The sequence below is a fragment of the Cornus florida genome, unplaced genomic scaffold, assembly GCF_030987335.1.
Source record: "Cornus florida cultivar Cherokee Brave unplaced genomic scaffold, ASM3098733v1 CherokeeBrave_3.0.0_Hap2_Chr05, whole genome shotgun sequence".
In the NCBI taxonomy this organism is placed as follows: Eukaryota; Viridiplantae; Streptophyta; class Magnoliopsida; order Cornales; family Cornaceae; genus Cornus; species Cornus florida.
Window position 1 is genome coordinate 95,725,276 of NW_026775575.1, and position 18,921 is coordinate 95,744,196.

Genomic DNA, 18,921 nt, shown 5'->3' on the forward strand with positions numbered 1-18,921 from the left:
CATTTTTCAATTCCTATCCCAGCCACCATCCCAGCTTAAAATTTCACCACCACCTCCATACCCGCCCCCGACCTCTTATCCCCATCCTTGGCCCCCATTAACATATATTATTTTTTTTAAAAGACATAATTTTTCTTATTTTCATATATATAATAAATCTAATTTAGTAATAAATTATTAAATATAAGAGTATATTAGTAACTTAAACGGGGCGGGGCTGGGCGGGTTTACTCCATCCCCGCCCCCGACGGGTTTTTAAAATTTACCCCCACCCCCATTTACATAACCCGCCCAGCCCCGCCCCCGACGGATTTTTAAAATTTACTCCCACCCCCATTTACATAAAAGGTCCCGTCGGGAATTTGCCACCCCTAATCATTTTAAACACCCTCGTCCTCTAGTCCGAGCTCTTTTTTCAACCTGATCCATTTACACTCGGGTCGATATTCGAAAACAAATAGATCGGCCCGAGTTGCGTCTGCCGTCTGCGGTCTGTTGACCTACGCAGAGATCAACATATAGGCTGATCTCACGAAGAAGGCAATCAATTGGGTCTCACCCATCTATGAATTCTTTCTCATCATCAATTGGCTTTTTAGGGTTTTTTGATTGATAATGGAGGATCATAAGCAGAAGAACAAGTACAGTATAATCGTCCCCACTTACAACGAGCGCCTCAACATTGCTCTCATCGTCTTTCTCGTCTTCAAGCACCTCCCGTACACACTCTTTTAGCTCATATATATATGTATATATATTTGTATTAATCTTAATCGTTTGGTTGATGATGTTGTAATGTTCTTGACAGTCTGTTAATGTCTGATGTGATGCTGGTTTTTGCTTTTAGGATTTCAAATTAAGATAATTTTTTGCGACAGTGATAAATAACTAGAATATATATTGAATGCACAACAAAACACATAAAAGGACATAAAATGAAGAGATCAATGAAGGCCATACCTTGTCCCCTTTTATATTGAAAACAATTTTAAAGTTTAAATTTTTTTTTTTCAATTCGATACATTAGTTCCAAATAGAGAATTCTGGTTTGACATACAATGAATCGCACAAAGTAAAAAAATAAATATAATTAAGATGAATGGATGTTTTTTGCTGCTTAGGCAGTTTTTCGAATTCGTTTAGTCTTGTAATGCCTCATATACTCCAAACTTCAGATTGATTATGTTAGTAACTCAATCGATTTTTAGAAAATATATTATATTACCTTCATTGATAATAGCTAAAAATATTGGGCCGTATGTTGTTATTGCAATTTCCCGAGTGGTATGAGGGACTGGAGAACACTTGCCCCGGATGGACTTCCAGATCATAATTGCTCTAGGGAATAACTAAAGATTACGTTTCTGGAGTGTCAGGACCACATTTGATTACAAAATATGCAAGAAGTGGACATATGCATCCTTGTGAAAACAATGCGGAACTACTTGCTGGTGAATTTGTGATAATGTTCTTTGTTCCCTGTATATGTGGCTTTGGGTTAGTGGTATTTTGGAATTTTCAAGACATTATTTCCATTTCCGAATAGAGTGGTATATTAGCATCTGATAACTCGAATATGCATCGGTACTATGAAGAATCTATTTTTGCCCAGATGACACCTATGCACACTCCTGAATGCAAGTCCTCTGTCCCTCCGTCCTGTTTAAATATTCCCAACCTGCTTAGTCTTGGTTTGGCATACTTTTACATCTAGATCTCCTTTGATAAATGATGTAATTACTGTACAATTTTGCATGTAACTTTTTCTTTAAAGTTTTTTTGATAATATATTTCATTCAATCGGCATTAGAATTGGATTATAAACCTTTTTATGCATAAGAGATGTCAGGGTTATAACTTCCTTATTGCCTGGTTAGGGAAGTTGATTTTGAAATAATAATTGTGGACGATGGAAGTCCTGATGGAACTCAAGATGTGGTCAAGCAGTTGCAGCAGGTTTATGGTGAAGATCGCATTGTAAGTGTTGTAACGGATAATTCACTCATTCGTTAAGTTTAATGTTTTTGCTTATTCTTAGCTTGTTAATTACCCCTACTTATTGGCTTATTTATTTATTATATTTTTTATATACAGCTGTTGAGAGCTAGACCTAAGAAGCTTGGGTTAGGTATGTATGTATATTTTTCTGATATTTTTTTTTAATATATATATATATAGATAAATGCAATAAACTATCCCTTATTCGGATTTGAATTGCAGGTACTGCTTACATTCATGGTCTAAAGCATGTGTCAGGCAATTTTGTTGTAATCATGGATGCTGATCTATCACACCATGTAAGTTTTTTTTTTTGGCAGGTAAGACACACGTACACACCCACAATGACCCCTTATTGGCACTTGAATCTTCAACCTTCCATTTTGATAGTAGAGCAGATAATTAGAATTAAGCTCTTGGTGTTGCACATTGTAAGTATGTTACGTGTTATGTAAATGATTATTTTGGAACAATCTTGAGGATATTTTTGGAGTTTTTAAATGATGTAGTTAGGAGGAAAACTCTTGGCAATAAACAAGTCTTCTGTCCAGGAAATGGAATTGTGGTCTTGTTTTTTTCACCCCGTAAGTTATTTTATTGTGTAAAACTCTTCTGAAGTTTACTATCTATCATGAAAAAAATTTATAACTCTTTCAATTAAGTGATAGATTTATTTAAACTATTATGGAATTTTGCTCTAACATGTTTTTTTAATGCCAACAAAGTAACCTATACCATGATATTTAACATTCAGAAATAAAAGAAAATGTTCGGAATAAGAAAAGGTTGGAGATATAACAAAGTAGTCGAGAGGCCTGTCAATTAGGAGCATTTTAGGCGACTTGTTAATTAGTGTTTTCCATTTGTTTTTATAGGGCTTTCCTTTGGGATATGCATTTTGTGGGCCTATTCACATTTTGTCAGATCTGCTTGTGCCAGTTATTTACTACAAAGATTTGTCTTTTTTTGCTATCTTATTCAAGATCTAATTCATTTACTCTTTTTGGTTCTTGTTTCACAGCCAAAATACCTGCCAAGCTTCATCAAGTAAGAAAGTGGAATCAGAGGCCTGGAGTCATGTTATACTTTTCATAAGCGTAGTTGTTCCAATTTCTTCTTAGCCCTGTTTCTTTAACAATTTTTGTAGGAAGCAGATGGAGACTGGTGCAAGTATAGTTACTGGAACCCGATATGTCAAAGGCGGTGGCGTGCATGGGTGGAATCTTATGCGCAAATTGACGAGTAGAGGAGCCAATGTCCTTGCACACACACTTCTTTGGCCTGGTGTATCAGATTTAACTGGCTCTTTCCGGTGAGATAAATATATTATGATATTAAACTGCTTATTCATCTCATTTTTAACTTTTTAGAAATTGAACTTTTTTGTTGCTTGTTTGAAGACTTTATAAGAAATCTGTGCTTGAAGATGTCATAAGCTCTTGCGTTAGTAAGGGGTATGTTTTTCAGATGGAGATGATAGTTAGGGCTTCAAGGAAAGGGTACCAAATTGAGGAGGTATTGTTACATTTTTTATTTTATGTGTTCATGGTCATGATTGATGACTTGTGAGCTATAATCAACTTTTTTTATTATTTTTTTGTGAGCTATAATGAACTTTTTTTTTTATTATTTTTTTATGTGAATTTGACTTCTGGAGTTTTTTTTTTTTTCCCTCATAAATTCCCTCTTTTTTCCTTGCTTTTTCTGGTGGTAATCTGAACACGAGCATGCAACTTGGTGGTTAAAGTGTGTAGGTAGTTATAACACTTTCAAATTGATTTGTGAGCTACAGAGGGCTGTAACAGCTGTTTTCAGCCAAGTTGTGGATGCAACTTGCTTATTTTCACCGTACCCTTTTACTTGATATTGTCAAGATTTATGCAAATAGTAGCGAACAATGAATAAGAGGAGAGGAACTTGCTGTCTATTCAATCGTAAAAAGAAAAAAAATAAAGTTAAGCACAATACAATACATAATAATATAATAAAACCTAAACTAATAAACTGAGAAAAGGACAATACTACCCCTCAATAATGAAATAAATCCTACTCTAACACCCCCCTCAAGCTCACGATGCAACAGTAAGAAGCATTGAGAGTTTTCCTAGAAGTAGATGAACCAAACAGCAGCGAGATAGTGCCAAGTTGCAGGTGTTGGCGCACAAAATGACAATCAATCTTGATATGCTTTGTGTGCCCATGAAAGACAGAGTTGTTTGCAATCTGAATGGCACTCTTATCACAATACATGGGAGTAGGAATAGGAAGAGGAACACCCATATAACCAAGCAACCATCGCACGATACTCAGCTTCAGTATATGTGCGCAGAAGAGAACAACGCGACAGCTGTGATTCACAAACCAGAACCAAAGCTGCAATTACAAATTTAGAGTTTCAGTTGGGCGACATCGATAAGCGAAGTCTGCTGCAATGCGATCTGACTGCTGGTGCTAAGTTGTAGGTGATATCAATTAGTGTTTGCTGAGTTCAGAAAAAATCAAACTGCAATAATGAGAAGAGATTGAGGGAGTCGATGCTATTGGAGTTGAACGCTGCAATATTGCAATCGCCAGTTAGGTTTTACGATTGCTGAGATGCGACAGTGATGGAGTGACGAACAGAGGCGATTAACAGGTGTGATATGATTCCCACAATCGAACCTAGCGCTGATACCCTGTCAAGATTTATTCTAACAGTAGCGAATAGTGAATAAGAGGAGAGGAACTTGCTGTGTATTCAATCGTAAAATAATAATAATAATAATAATTAAAAAGTACAATACAAACATAATAATACTTAAACTAATAAACTGAGAAAAGGACAAATACTTATCCTCAGTAATAAAATAAATCCTTAACAATCCTTTTATGGCTCAGTGGCCATATGGATCAATCATGAAGACAATTAGCAAACTTGACCAAAATTCTTTAATTTGTGTAATATTTGTTTCTACTCCTTACGTGTATAATCATGCACATCTTAAAGCTTCATTTTCGATTTTGCTCAATGTCAGTATTGCAAAAGTGACCCCAAGATAGCCCTGGATGATTGTTGTATGAATTTTATATTTAATCAAACAGGCTATTGATGCTCTATGATGGCTGTTGTTTTTCAAAGCGTTCATGGGAAGAGTACAATGCTTTATTCTTCTTATTATTATGTGGACAACTACAACACATACAGTTATGATGCCCTATTGGAACTCAAAACCCTCCACCCACACTTGGGAGATGGAGGAAATAGAACTCAAATGGAGGAAATAGAACTCAAGCCAATGCTTAGCGGTGTATGCAGTGTTAGATTATGTCAAGGAAGTCAATGGATCGTCTGGGTTTCATCAATTATAGTGACTGAAGGGGATGCGGTGTCTGAATAGTGTCTCATCTTTGAAAATTTTTGGAGGTTGAAAGGGTGTTGGTCTATAACCATAATGGATTTTGAGCTTTATTTGTGCCTTCATTTGAAGTAATAGTAATAATAAAAAAATTCTTTTGTCCTCCTACGGTGATGACCCATGAAATGCAGAATGAGATACTGCATGTTAAGTAGTTACCGTGATACTACCTGAAGCATGGTTCGATTTATAAATCGTAGATTTTCTGTGCAAAATTTTGGCTACATATGCACTAGTTAGCTTTTGAGATGTAAATGAAATTTAGTTACATTCAAGTTTATTTTCTTCCTACACTGAATAATTGCTGCCTCAAACTTTTTCTTTATAGCCTAATTTTCTCCTTTTTTTTATTTTTTTTATTTTTTATTTTAAATTACCATGCCTGTAGGTTCCAATTACGTTCGTTGACAGAGTTTACGGAAGTTCAAAGCTTGGAGGATCTGAAATAGTGGAATATCTGAAGGGCCTTGTGTATCTCCTGGTCACAACTTAAAGTGGAGGTGGATATTAGTCAGAAATCATCCATTTTTGTGTTTAGAAGCCATTTGATAATAAAAATCGATATAATAATTTCATTTTATAGCTTGTCAATATATTATTATTATTATTATTATTATTTTGCCTTGTATCAGTTGACATAAATTACTTCCTTTCTATATATTCATACAATAGTGGGTACATTTCTTGAATTATAATCCATGATTATGGCAGTTGGATTTCTCTCTAGAATGTCCCTTAGAAGTGGCAATTCACCATACTAGCTTTCTACTGGTTTGAGATTGCCAGTTATCCTGAGACTAGTTAGTAGATGACTAGATGTGATCAACATATTCACTTCACTCTTCTAGTAGCTGAAGAAGCACCATATAAGAAAGTAGACATGAGACACATTCTGAAGCAAAAGTAGACATGAGACACATTCTGAAGCAAAAGTTGTTAGCTGCAATGACAGATTATGCCAGTAATCTAAATTTAGATTTGCTAATGCATTGTGAGTCCGAATGAATTAAGATCACGTCGCCTCCTCCTGAAATGGCATATGCAAAAACTGGCAAAATGCATCAATCTCAAAGGCATAATGTTTCTCGCTCTTTCAGTCTGGGAATCCCGGTTTCTGTAATTGGCACTGGCTTGGGTGATTACCCAATATGATGGATTACTGAACCATACCGAGTTCTGCAAAGAGTCCAAACCTACCTGTTGCTACTTTCCTGCTAAGGACTATGGTCAGAAGGAAATGTTTAGGAAGAATTGTTGCTGTTCAGAGACGAAGGATGAGGAAAAAAGAAAAATGAATAGGTGAAAATCCTCTGAAAAGATGAAAGATGGGGGTAATGCTGGTCATTTTCTTTATTGAAAAAAGGGAGTTGAACCTTCTAAGTTTAATTTTGATGATACAATGAGGGTAAAGTTCCCTTCACTCATATTCTGTGTGATCATGTTGTCTACAAATAAATAAACAATTTTTTTTTTTTTTTTAAATAAAATCAATGGAGGCAAATTGAACCAACCAAATTGAACCGTGTCAGAAGTATAAGTACTTTTCATGATAAATACTGATCATGATATAGTTTTTGAAGAGCTAAAAATCATGTAAAGAATTGGACAATGACAAGTTGTTGGGGTTCATTTGCATCCCATAAACTAAATGCAGCACTTATCATTCAACAAAGCATACTCCATTAGGGTTATTTAGGGGGGTGAACACCATGTGATAAGTACTCATTATATATATATATTGCTTAATGGCATAGATATGAATATTGCATATACATGGGAAAAGGAACTTCAAGGTGAGAATCTGTATCTCAGAAATTATATATATATTGTTTGCTTAATGGCATAGATATGAATATTGCATATTACATGGGAAAAGGAACTTCAAGGTGAAAGTCTGTATCTCAGAAATCTAGCATGAAAATATACTTGTGAAGCATATGCTTATGTCAAAATACTTCTAATAAATGCTTAATGTATGTATGCCTTCTGTAAGGGTGGGCGCTTGCCTATATACCCAAAAGCTCGCACTATTGGGTAGTGCTGCATACTCACCCATTTATACATACGTTAACCTCCATCCAAATTCGATGTGGGACAAGTTCTACTTATAACATTCTCCCCCACTCGAACCCGCGCAACGCCCTAGTTGCGGTCAGACCACCTTGCCTACACGGGGACAAACCCGGACACCCTCTGGGCCTGACGCTTGGCGTGACACCGGATTAAAGACTAGGTCTGACTTTGATAACTATAATAAGTGAGCGCTTGCCTATTTATCCAAAAACTCAAACTATTGGATAGTACTACATACCCACCCATTAATACATACTTCAACCCCCATCCAAATCTGATGTGGGACAAGTTCTACTTGTAACACTTCGCTGGCATTACGTTGTGTAGTCTCTGATATGATTTTTACATTCTTCTATGCATAATCCAGAAAGACTCAAGGACATTCATTTGAGCAAGTGATTTGATTCTCACAATTAAATTGAAACCTGCAGTCAATTTTTCAGAAAATTCCTGCCTAAGGTTAATTCCATCAGAATTTCAGAAAGGTAGGTTCATCTTCTAGACACAAAAGTTGACTTTAATTCTTAACACTAAAACAAATTAAAAAATTTCTACAGTTGAATAGTCAATATAATGTGACCTAGGGAAAAGAAAGAAAGAAAAAGAATAGTCAACATAATGTGAGGATATGTTAACCCCAACCACTTCTCATTGTCCAATTCTTTACAATGGGTGAATAGCAGTCAAAGCTAACTTATCAAGAAAATTGATTTAAAAAATAAAACAATCCATGAATATACATTACAATCTTCTTCATTTTTTCTTGATATGCATAAACTCCATCACTACAACAGTATGAAAAAGGTGCTACTTCTATCTGGCTTCCATTATTGTTATTGTCAAGGAATTTCCAGTATGACTGCTCTCACCTGTTGATGTCTCTGCATCCATGGAACTTCTATCAACAAAGAAACCAGGCTGTTTGGGTTCAGGCAATGCCACTCCCTCATTACACAACATGAAAACTACTGATGACATGGAAGGTCTGTCTTTTGGCAGTTTTTGAACACACAGTAGTCCCACTTGAATACATCTTTGTACTTGAGATTCAATGTATGAATTTTTCAAACATGAATCCACTAGTTCCAGGGCTCTGTGATCATTCCATAGCAACCAAGCCTATAACAATCACAATCCTCAAATTTAGTAATTCGCAAAGGAAGTTAGAGAGAAAAATAAGACAAAATAGAGTACATTTCACCACCATAAATGTCCCAAAAGCGAATGATAGTGATCAGGATGATGAAATTTCCTATTCTTCTCGCCACTCACTATCTCCAGTAAAAGCACACCTAAACTAAATACATCAGATTTTACTGAATATTTCCCATCAATGGCATACTCCGGCAACATGCAACCATTGCATAAAATTATGAAATTTAAGCATTTGAAAATCTTGAACAAGTACTATCTGACATTTGTTTGCAAAACTTACCATGTTCCGATTACTCGCTTTGTTTTGTCTTCAATTTGATCTCTCCCAAAACTTCTTGCTATCCCAAAGTCGGAAATTTTGGGGCTTAGTTCATCATCTAGTAAAATGTTGCTGGCTTTGAGATCCCTATGAATGATTCTTAATCTTGAGTCCTGGTGAAGGTAGAGAAGTCCCCTTGATATTCCCATAGCAATTTCAAATCGCTTTTGCCATGGAATTTCTAGTTTTCTATTTCTGATCTGCATGACATTTCCATCCATATAAGCTTTACATCAGTTATCATTTTAAAAATAGGGAAAAATAGGGCAGAGGACTCTGCTGCATAAACCGCACTATGAAATTGGTATAATAAGATAAATGGTTAAGAGAACTAGACCAAAAATAAAATAGTCCAAGCTTTTGTTCGGCATGTACTCATATATTAGCATCCTCTCTTCTCCTTCAACGCAACAACCCAATAGCCTAACAAGATTCCGGTGATGAAGTTTGGATATCAACATAACTTCATTTTTGAACTCTTGTAGACCTTGTCTAGAATTATTTGAAAGCCTCTTGACTGCTATTTCTTGTCCCGTTTTTAGCTTACCCTACAAGTTTTTGAATAGCAATGTTAAAATCATGGGGTTCACTTTTTGATTAGATATTGAACCAAAGATTACTTATTTAACCTTGTAAACAGGACCAAAACCACCCTCTCCGATCATATTTGTGGAAGAGAAGTTCTTAGTGGCATTTGCAATAGCGTCCAGATCAAAAAATGGAAACTCGATGTCTTCATTCTTAGTTTCCATACCTGAAAAATAAAAAATGTTATAGATGAAACTAGATAACTGTCATCACTCAAATAACCGTCTGGCATGCTAATGGATCACCCTGACTCTCTTTCCAGAATGGTATGGCATGAGACTCTCAAATACAGCGGCGGCATGATAATCATTTGTTTAAGGAAAAAAGAAAAAGAAACTTTTAAGCAACATGTGAGAACCCGAAATTTTGAAATATATTATTATCGTTAAAATAGAAAAAATAAAATAAAGGGTCTATGACTTAATGAATGTGAAATAAGGGGTCCTTTGTCATATTAACAGAAAATAAGGGGTCCTTCGCTAAGGGATCACCCTGACTCTCTTTCCAGAATAGTATGGCATGACACTCTTAAATACAACTGCATCATGATAATCATTTGTATAAGAAGAAAGAAAAAGAACCTGGTTAGCTGAAAGCAACATGTGAGAACCCGTAATTTTGAAATATTAAAGTTAAAATACATTATTATCATTAAAAATTAAATAAAAAAACAAATAAAGGGTCAATGACTTTATGAATGTGACCTTTGGTGTGATACATGGTTAAATGAGCTTTTATTTCGAATAAAATAAAATAATATGCAGAGTCATACAAAATTATAAGACTCACCTCTTAAGTAGCTTGATGCTTGATGACCCGGACATCTTGATACTTGATGGTCCAGAAGTTACAATAGTTACATGATTCTATATATTCCTTATACATTAATTACACGACTTTATATTTTCTGCATTCACCTATAAATTAGAATCCGGATGGGTAGATTGCTAATCATTTGAGGGAATAACAAAAAGAAAGAAAACTCATTTTACATATGGAGTGGAGTAGGTTGGTTTGTGAAGAGTAAGGCTTCTAGAGCGTACTCTTTTCTTGTGGAGTTATTCAACACAAGGTAGGAGATTTTCTCTCAGTTTATATGTCCAAATAGATGGGATCAAACTTAAAATAATTCTGTTTCTTTAATATTTGTGTATGTTATATGTTCTTGAAAGTGAATTGCATGTGTGCGCTCGTACATTTATAACCATTTTCTGGAAGTTAGTTGGGTGTTAGCGGTCCGCTGGAGAATGACCAGGAATTTGCTGACGTGTGCAATATTCATGTTGGGGATTGTTCTGTGGATTGAGATTTGACGTTGTAACTCAAATTTGAATTGTGTTTGGAGTATTCGTATTATTATTATTACTAATATTTTAATTCAATGTTACTTAGACTTAGTTATTTGTGAGTACAGGTATGTTATAATATTGCTCTAGGCGTGGTGGTGTTGCCCGAGTGATAAAGGGCCAGGCTTTTAGTGCCCCCCACCCTACTGATCCTAGGTTCGATTCCCCCCTCTCCCAGCTAACCACTAACCATTTTCAAGGCAAAATAAATAAATAAATAAAAATAAAAAAAATTATAATATTGCTCTTGAAACTAAAGTTTAAGACGATGTTTTTTTTCAGTTGTTATGTTTGTTTTAATTTGAAAAGTTGGAATATTGAAATGGTTTATCATTAATGTTATAAGAGCTTATTTTATGTTATCATGTCCAAAAAACCTGGACATGACACAACACCAGTGGATAGAACAAGAATTGAGATGTCAAAGCTGTTCTCCTTTGTTTATATTAGCAGAAAAGAAAGTGAACTAATGCCAACATTAAGTAATGACACCCTTAGATATCTTTTTAGCAGCATTGAGTTGTTTCTTTAATCATTTGCCTACTTCAGTAGATGTCATCTATAGCGGCATTGCTGTCACTCCCAGTGCAAAAACCATATTGGTTCCAAATGGTAAATTTCTAGGAGGCCGGATTAGCTACTTGTTTATTTGTTATGAGACTCTCATGATGACCATTGATGTCACTACTCACTAGCACCACAATCTTCTCTAGGTCTTACAAAAGAATCTTCACCTAGAAGTTTTGTCCTTCTCTAATAGTACATATTGTATCTTCTATAATACTATAGCAGATTTTGGTAGATTTAATCTCCTTCTCTAGTTGGAGAGCTCTTCTACCTTGATAATTAAAATTGAAACATGTGTTGGACCAAAATAAGGCCACCCATGGGGCGTGATGTAGGATCTAAATATTCAACTTATACCATCTCTAACAACTCAAACTTAGATGGTGGTCAACAGATGTTTTCAGGACAAGCAACATAACAGACAACTTCTGTGTCTCTACACTCATCCTGAAAAAGTCATGTAAACCCAAGGGAAAGGATTATGATTAAGATGCACAATCTGATAGGTCCATTTTAGAGATTATTTGCCAAAAAAAAAATGGTTGGATGACTTTATCAAAAGTTAATAGCATTCAAAAAGCTTGCTTTTGGTACACTTCACAGTACATGAAACATCAGAATATAACAACCTGCCCTTGTTTGTAAAGCTAAAGTGGCTCAATTAAAATGAAGAGGTACAGAATGAGACCAAGATAAAGTGGTAGAGGAAATAAATTTGAAAATCTTGACATATGATGCCAACAAGACATGAGACAGACATAAAATAGAAACTTGGACTCTACTAAAAAATGGGGTTGGATTTGCCTCGGTAAGAACTTGTAGTTTTCTTTGTGAAATAGGAAAGGGAAGTACTTTGAGTCTTCTAGATATCTTACCTTCTCTCTTCAGCTTCCTCCTCCTTAAGAAATACAAGAGAAGGAATAGGCCTAGGAGTACCAATGCTGTAAGTAATATAGGAAGGACTATAATCTTCAATCGTCCCTTTACATGGGCGCTGCTATGCGTCTCTGGACTCTCTGCACAGTCAAAATTTACCACAATGTAAAGCAACTATAATTTAAGGCAGGGAAACTAAGAAATAAAGCAGAAGTAAAAGAAGACACTTTTCGGTAAATGATTGCCTTTAGGAGTCTTTTTTTCACTGGTGTAATTCATCCTGAAGGCCAACCATGAAGCAGGCATTTTAAGAAGAGTAATTGCAGCAAATTTGCTGCAATTCGACCTAATCTTAAATCAATTGATATCATTTTCTGGTTTAGGAAACACCTGTCTAAAATAACTTAATATTATTATTTTTGGTTTAGGACTCACCCCAAATGGAGTTGACATCAAAACTGCCAATTTCAGAAGTCCTTCAAGTTTCAGCATCATGGACAATTTCATTTGGCAACTTTGTTGACCACAAACCTAGTGGCACTTGTTTATTGTTTTTCGCCTAGCGCAGCTCAACCTTGAACCTTGCATCATAGGTAGTCCTAATATTGTGACCGCTCAATTTCATCATCAGCAGTCAATTTGAGCATATTCGCTGCTTCTTTGCCCCAAAACTAAATAATTTTTCTTGCACTGATAAGGAAAGTAACTAGGTGCCTTTACGGACTTAATGGTGGTAAAAAGGCCAAGTGCTCATCCCCCGGTTGTAACTGAATTGGAAGAAAAGTTGGCAGAGAAAGAAAAGAAAGGTGAACATAAAAACTAAGGGCTCATTTGACATTTCTGTTAGAATGAAAAAAAGCACTTTTATTGGTAGACCTGTCATAAAATTGCTATTAGTAAAAAAACATGTTAGCTTAGGTGTACTTTCACAATTAAAATACTTTCAAATTTCTTTGGTAACAATATTGTTTAAAGCCCTTCTAAAACTAATTTTGCATTTGTGAGAGCTTCTACATGCCTCCTTTCTGTTAAAAAGATGGCAACTTTCTTTTATTTCCACACCAGAATGTAAAAGCGACTAACTTATCTATGTGTTTGGGGATATATATCATACATACCTAACTCAGAGGAGGCCATTCTTATGTAAATATCTTGCCCACTTTCAGGGATTTCCCTAATATCAATCAGGTCATCAAACCAGAGCAAGCAGCCACTTCCTCCTCCTCTTATGTCTAAATTGGCATAAGCCATACAAGAACAGTTTCTCAAGCATACCGTCTCGCATTCCTTTAGTGTCATGCTCCTATTAAACCAGGAATACCGCGTGCCAGGCAATTTAACACCGGAATACTTGAGAAATCCATTTGATGATCCATTGTGGCAATCCAAGGGCGTTCTTCGAACACACCCACCTGACCAATCTGCTGTGTCCCAATCTTTTGGGTATCTTGGTATAAATTTATCAAGACACCCACAGACTGGGGAGTTACCAATGCTGCAGCTACCATAGGCCTGACACAGCACATAAAAATCACAGTTATCTGCTGGTGTATTCCCGTAAACTGTCCAATCCTGTGTTTTATAATTCCATATGAAGCGTTGTATAATTCCATTCTGATTCAAAACCGACCATGAGAAAACTGAGCTATTAATAAGCATATATTCATAATACACCTCCTGCTGATTAATAACAAAATGGTATGTGTAGATGCTATTTGGTTTTAAACCCACTGACCCACTAGAGGAGACACCATTCCATGGACCAGAACGGTATTGCTCAACTGAACCTTTCCGGAGAACTAATTCTGGGAACCCACGAAGATCAAGTCCATGAGAATACTCACCCTTAGAAGGGTCATCACTGGACTTCCCTGACCATAGACGCCGATCAATTCCGGTTACTAGGTTCTTTCCAAGCTTCATGCCTGGCAACAAAGTGTCACATGGATAATCAAAACTCTGCCATAGGAAATTCTCATCATTTGAATCTCTGACAACAAGATTACCCGAATCCAAAAGCTGTGCAACTGGGTTCACTTTGTTGTTATTTGATGATGAATTTGAAGAAGACCAGAAGATGTTGCTTGCACTATTGACAAGCACGAGAATTCCTCCATTACTGAGCTTTAAGACACCTCCTCCTGATGTATCAGTAAGTGGAGAATCTCCGTTGGCAACCCATACCACAGTCCCATCAGATATTTTCTTGTACCATATTCCCAAGTATCGATTCCCAGAACTACTACCTGAGGGGCTGAAAAATCCCAGTTCAAATGTTCTATTTGAAGAGACCATGGTCTGCCCATCAGTAAGAGATTGAGTTGTAGTTATGGTGTCTAATTCTACTGCATCAAAGATTACCGTCAACATGGAAAAAATAGAATATAAGAAAAGAATTATGGTACAGCCATAATTCTTTGATGATTCACTCATGTTTCACATCATGGGGGTGTTTCTCTGTTTTTTATTCGATATTAATTCAGAAAGCCATAGATAGTTTTTGGGTTGGCCGAGGGCAAACAAGAGCAAATCGAAATCAGAAGTCCTCAAAGTCTTCCTTTCCCACTTTTTACACGACTAAAGTAAATATACTCCCAAAGCAGATGTTGTGCCAGCATGGAAAATGTGCAATTAATTTAGGGGTCGCGTGCGGATAATCCACACACCACCATCTTCATCAAAGGCGGACAAAACAGAGACCACCCCTGTTATCAGAGACCCACCGGTGGACAGCACCTTCAACACCATCTTCACAGTTGCTCATCGTGGTAAGTTAATTAATAAAATTCAATAAACATACTAAGACATGAAATTAATATATAATATGATATAAAATTGAATCAAAGAGCATTAAAGAAACTTTAGAGAGAGAACATACCAGTTAGTGCCCTCTCGGTAAAGCCCATAAACCTTCCTAGCAGTAGGCATAATTGACCCCAAACAAACTCACCTCTCTTTCTCTTCTCCCTCTCTCAACAGAGTCCAACCCAATTTATAACATCAATTCATCAAACACCCAAATACCAACATCATATCAACAAATCAAGGTACAAAGAAGAAGAAAAAAATAGAATACAAAAGAAAAGAAAAGAAAAGAAAAAAGAGGTAGACCAACAAACAAGGGTCTGGAACGTAGTCAGTCCCTAACCGTTCGTTAAGAACTCAAATCCCTAACCGTTTCGAAAACGTCGAGGACTTTGAACAGCCGCTCCGGCGCCGCTTCTTGCCACGCATCACCGCCGTTCATTGGCTGCCGCCGCCGGAATCGCGACTCTAACAGTCGCTAGCACCGCCGCCTCTCTCTCTAAGATTTGGGTTTGAATTTGAATTTAATTCTTTCTTCCTTATCTATCTCTGAAATTTTCACTCTTCTCTCACTAAGATTTAGGGTATTGGCTTAGAGAGAAATCAAATTGGGTTTACCTGCTGTCTTTGCTCCAAACTCTCCATCGCCGTTCTCTCTTCAAGGAAATAGGGGAGGACCGATACCGGCAATGAGGAACTGATCAGAAAATGGAGTCACAACAATGTGCTCATATTGAGCAAGGAGGTCGGTGGTGAGTTATTTCCCAACACACAGCTGAGGGCCGTGAATATGGTGAGGGGCAATTATGGAATATGAAAGGGCAATTTTGGATTTTAACACATTCTCTATCAGAAGTCTGGCCGGGGGCAGTTAGTTGCAACATTGTACTAGTAGCATTTAGTGTAAATTTATATGCACAAAACAAATTAGAGGGTGTAATTCGCACCAAAACAAATTAGAGGGGGTGTTTTCTAGACTTCACCCTTAAACTAGTTATGTAAATTTGCTTAGTTCAATGGTCAGTTAAGTCATTTCACTAACGCTAGTCAGGGTAACAGCCAGCCAGCCAGGCCTTGGCATCCTTTTCCAGAGTACTGATAAAAAACACTAATTAAGGACCTTTCAATTGTGGTCCCACACTGTTACAAGGGGAAACTTGTCCCACATTGGATCCGGATGAAAAGTGATATGGGTATAAATAGGTTGGTATGCAGCACTACCCAACAGTTCGACCTTTTGGGTAAATGGGCAAGCGCCCACCCGTTACAGTTGGTATCAGAGCCAGACCTAATCCTTGATCCGGTGCCACGCCAAGCGCCCAGCCCGGAAGGCTTCCGGGTGTGCCACCCCGAGTAGGCAGGGTGGCCCGACCGCAACGAGGGCGTTGCGAGTTCGGGTGGGGGAGAATGTTACAAGGGGAAACTTGTCCCACATCGGATCTGGATGGGAAGTGACATGGGTATAAATGGGTGGGTATGCAGCACTACCCAACAGTTCGAGCTTTTGGGTAAATGGGCAAGCGCCCACCCGTTACACACACCCATTTGAGATTCTATTCTTGGATACTACTACTCCACTAGTTTTGAGAAATAGCAGGGGTCTGAGACCAATCATCATAGTGACTCAATAGTTTGACCTAAATAATTTGATATTTTAAAGTGAACTATTTTAGAGAGATACTTTAAGAGAAATGCTAAATGACTTGATTACTGTTCACTCGACTTTAATCGACAACCACTTATCAAATGTTGATTGGTACAGCTAGGCAGACAACTTTACTCTCTCTCATCTTTTTCAATCCTCTCATCTTTCTCCCTTCTCTCTCCTGCGGCGCCTCTCATCTCTCTGCCTTCACAGTACTCCAGATCAGTCCAAGCTTTACGCTGAGGATTGCGCCAAAAGGACGACACGGGTTGATCCTAGAGGCCAGAGCTTCATGCCGAGGATTGCGCCAAAAGGACGACACGGGTTGATTCCAGAGGCCAGAGCTTTGTCCAATTCTTCTCTCTCATTTGTCCTTTCTTTGTTCTCTCTCTTCCTCCTCTTACCGCCCCCCAACCACAACCGCCGCTAATTCCACCAAACCACCCCAAACAGTATTCTTCTCAAGGAGACCACTAAGAGCCGCAAACAACTAGACTCATGTGGCGACCTTGTGGGCGGGTGTGTGTGAGCGTGTGCAGGGGGCACCAGTAGGCTACCACACTGGGCGAGCTACAGGTGCACAATCCCACATCGTCTGGGTGTGGATGGGGCAAGTGCTATATGTAGATTCAATATCCTTCTATGATACAACGCGTTTTAAAGCCGTGATGGCCGTGAACCCATCAGAACTCTGTAGTTAAGCGTGCTTAACTTGGAGTAGTACCAGGATGGGTGACCCCCTGGGAAGTCTCTGGTCTGGGTGAGCCAAAAGCGGACAATATTGTGTTTGGCCAGGGTGAGGGTCGTTACAACTCACTCCTTCAGGAAAAATGGTCTTTGGAATCAGAGATAACACAGTCTGAAATGGAAAAGGGACCGGAGTTGGAGAGGAACTTGGTTTCTGAATTTGTTTCTGTGCATGTCAATCAACAAGTTGAAGTGATTGCGGAGGAGAGAAATGGGTTTGTGAGAGAAAGAGCAAAGAGTGAGGGGAGATTCTAGAAACTAGAGAGAGAATGAGGGAAGTTGTGAGGGAGAAGAGTGAGATTGAGAAGGGGAAGAGAGAAAGAGTTTGAAATTGGGTTATTGGAGAAGAAATTGGGTTAGCTTCTTGTCGAAATTGATGTTCAAATTGAGGAAACAAATGGGCTGAAAGCAAAAAGCAAATCGTCGGAGGCCTCGCCGGTGATGAAGCTGATGCACTCCGACTCGCACTCTTGCACCGTCTCCTTCGCATCCTTAGAGATCTTCGCATTCGCCAACAGTGCCTTCATGATCTGGCTCAAGTTCTCGCTGAAGCTGAAGCCAAACCCAGCAAGTGGTAATCAAAGCAATCCAAAGAATCCATCGTCTCCGTTTGGGCAGTATATGATTTCAGTTGGATATATATGTGTATGGGCCTGTGTATATAATTATATGTATGTATAGAAAACACAGAAGAAATAAAGGGAGAATAGATGTGGTGGTTATGGAACCCAAGGGGTGATACTGTGTGGAGAGAGATGGCGGCGACCACTGTGGTAGAGGAGAAGTGATGGCGGCGGCGGCGATTGTGGTTGAGAAGTGGTGGCGGTATAAGGAGGGAGATGATGGCGGCGATTTTGGTTGAGGAAAGATGGCAGCGAGGACTATGGATGAGTCAGAGAGAAGATAGCAACGTGGATAGCCACGTTGATGAGTCGGTAGATATCGGGTGCAATACAGTTGGGCCGTGTAGCACCGCTCATATTTTAATGCTTTAAAAAGTTGTAAGTGATTTGATTATACTATTGGTCCTGACTATCTTTTAAAGTTATCGACTAGTAACATCTCTATCTTGAAAGTAGGTTGGAGTTTAATTTGTGAATTTGATTCGATCGAGATCTGCGCACTTTGATTTGTTTTTTAGTCCATTAATTCATTTGGAGTTAAAAAAAATACATAAACTATAAATTTCGATTCACCAATTTGAGTCTCCAAAATTCCAATTCCAACCAATTTAACCAAATCAATTAATTACTTATACAATACATACAAATATTATTATTATTAGTATTAATCACATTGATTGAAGTATATTCTTTGTTATTATTTAGTTATTTACTTTTGTGCTTATTATGTTCCTTTGAACTTTACTTGTATTAATTACACCTCTTGATGCATTACTAATGAACT

The 18,921-nt window shown here is 37.5% G+C and overlaps 3 protein-coding genes across 10 annotated transcripts; 1 reads left to right on the plus strand and 2 right to left on the minus strand.

Annotated features, from left to right (window-relative positions):
* Positions 1-414: 414 nt before the first annotated feature.
* On the plus strand, positions 415-6,088 carry LOC132307771 (dolichol-phosphate mannosyltransferase subunit 1). Its single transcript, XM_059805630.1, has 8 exons — positions 415-719; positions 1,878-1,977; positions 2,095-2,128; positions 2,221-2,297; positions 3,020-3,045; positions 3,146-3,310; positions 3,399-3,513; positions 5,782-6,088. Exons 1-8 carry the CDS (start codon positions 616-618, stop codon positions 5,884-5,886), a joined length of 726 nt encoding a protein of 241 aa, XP_059661613.1. The 5' UTR covers positions 415-615; the 3' UTR covers positions 5,887-6,088.
* Positions 6,089-8,064: 1,976 nt separating this feature from the next.
* On the minus strand, positions 8,065-15,930 carry LOC132307768 (G-type lectin S-receptor-like serine/threonine-protein kinase At4g27290). 8 transcript variants are annotated; one of them, XM_059805623.1, is made up of 7 exons: positions 15,196-15,922; positions 13,436-15,065; positions 12,317-12,457; positions 9,570-9,694; positions 9,278-9,488; positions 8,902-9,140; positions 8,065-8,585 (listed from the first exon to the last, which is right to left on the minus strand). In XM_059805623.1, exons 2-6 carry the CDS (start codon positions 14,748-14,750, stop codon positions 9,130-9,132), a joined length of 1,803 nt encoding a protein of 600 aa, XP_059661606.1. In that variant the 5' UTR covers positions 14,751-15,065; positions 15,196-15,922; the 3' UTR covers positions 8,065-8,585; positions 8,902-9,129. The 8 variants fall into 8 exon arrangements, with proteins under 8 accessions (XP_059661606.1, XP_059661607.1, XP_059661611.1 ...); XM_059805624.1 differs by having other exon boundaries at positions 13,436-15,076; XM_059805628.1 differs by having other exon boundaries at positions 13,436-14,242; positions 14,324-15,922.
* Positions 8,280-9,089, minus strand: LOC132309775 (cysteine-rich receptor-like protein kinase 8). Its single transcript, XM_059808055.1, has 3 exons — positions 8,902-9,089; positions 8,739-8,763; positions 8,280-8,585 (listed from the first exon to the last, which is right to left on the minus strand). Exons 1-3 carry the CDS (start codon positions 9,087-9,089, stop codon positions 8,280-8,282), a joined length of 519 nt encoding a protein of 172 aa, XP_059664038.1.
* Positions 15,931-18,921: the final 2,991 nt, after the last annotated feature.

What these genes read in the sequence shown, in the direction of transcription:
- LOC132307771 (XM_059805630.1), top strand. Translation starts at nt 616, where the DNA reads ATGGAGGATCATAAGCAGAAGAACAAGTACAGTATAATCGTCCCCACT. An exon ending in ACCTAAGAAGCTTGGGTTAG is followed by an intron (nt 2,129 to 2,220) that starts GTATGTATGTAT and finishes TTTGAATTGCAG; the next exon opens with GTACTGCTTACATTCATGGT. An exon ending in ATGCTGATCTATCACACCAT is followed by an intron (nt 2,298 to 3,019) that starts GTAAGTTTTTTT and finishes CTTGTTTCACAG; the next exon opens with CCAAAATACCTGCCAAGCTT.
- LOC132309775 (XM_059808055.1), bottom strand. Translation starts at nt 9,089, where the DNA reads ATGGGAATATCAAGGGGACTTCTCTACCTTCACCAGGACTCAAGATTA. An exon ending in AAGCGAGTAATCGGAACATG is followed by an intron (nt 8,764 to 8,901) that starts GTAAGTTTTGCA and finishes TGATGTATTTAG; the next exon opens with TTTAGGTGTGCTTTTACTGG. An exon ending in GTGTGCTTTTACTGGAGATA is followed by an intron (nt 8,586 to 8,738) that starts GTGAGTGGCGAG and finishes TGATTGTTATAG; the next exon opens with GCTTGGTTGCTATGGAATGA.
- LOC132307768 (XM_059805623.1), bottom strand. Translation starts at nt 14,750, where the DNA reads ATGAGTGAATCATCAAAGAATTATGGCTGTACCATAATTCTTTTCTTA. An exon ending in AATGGCCTCCTCTGAGTTAG is followed by an intron (nt 12,458 to 13,435) that starts GTATGTATGATA and finishes TTGACTGTGCAG; the next exon opens with AGAGTCCAGAGACGCATAGC. An exon ending in GAGGAAGCTGAAGAGAGAAG is followed by an intron (nt 9,695 to 12,316) that starts GTAAGATATCTA and finishes TTTATTTTTCAG; the next exon opens with GTATGGAAACTAAGAATGAA.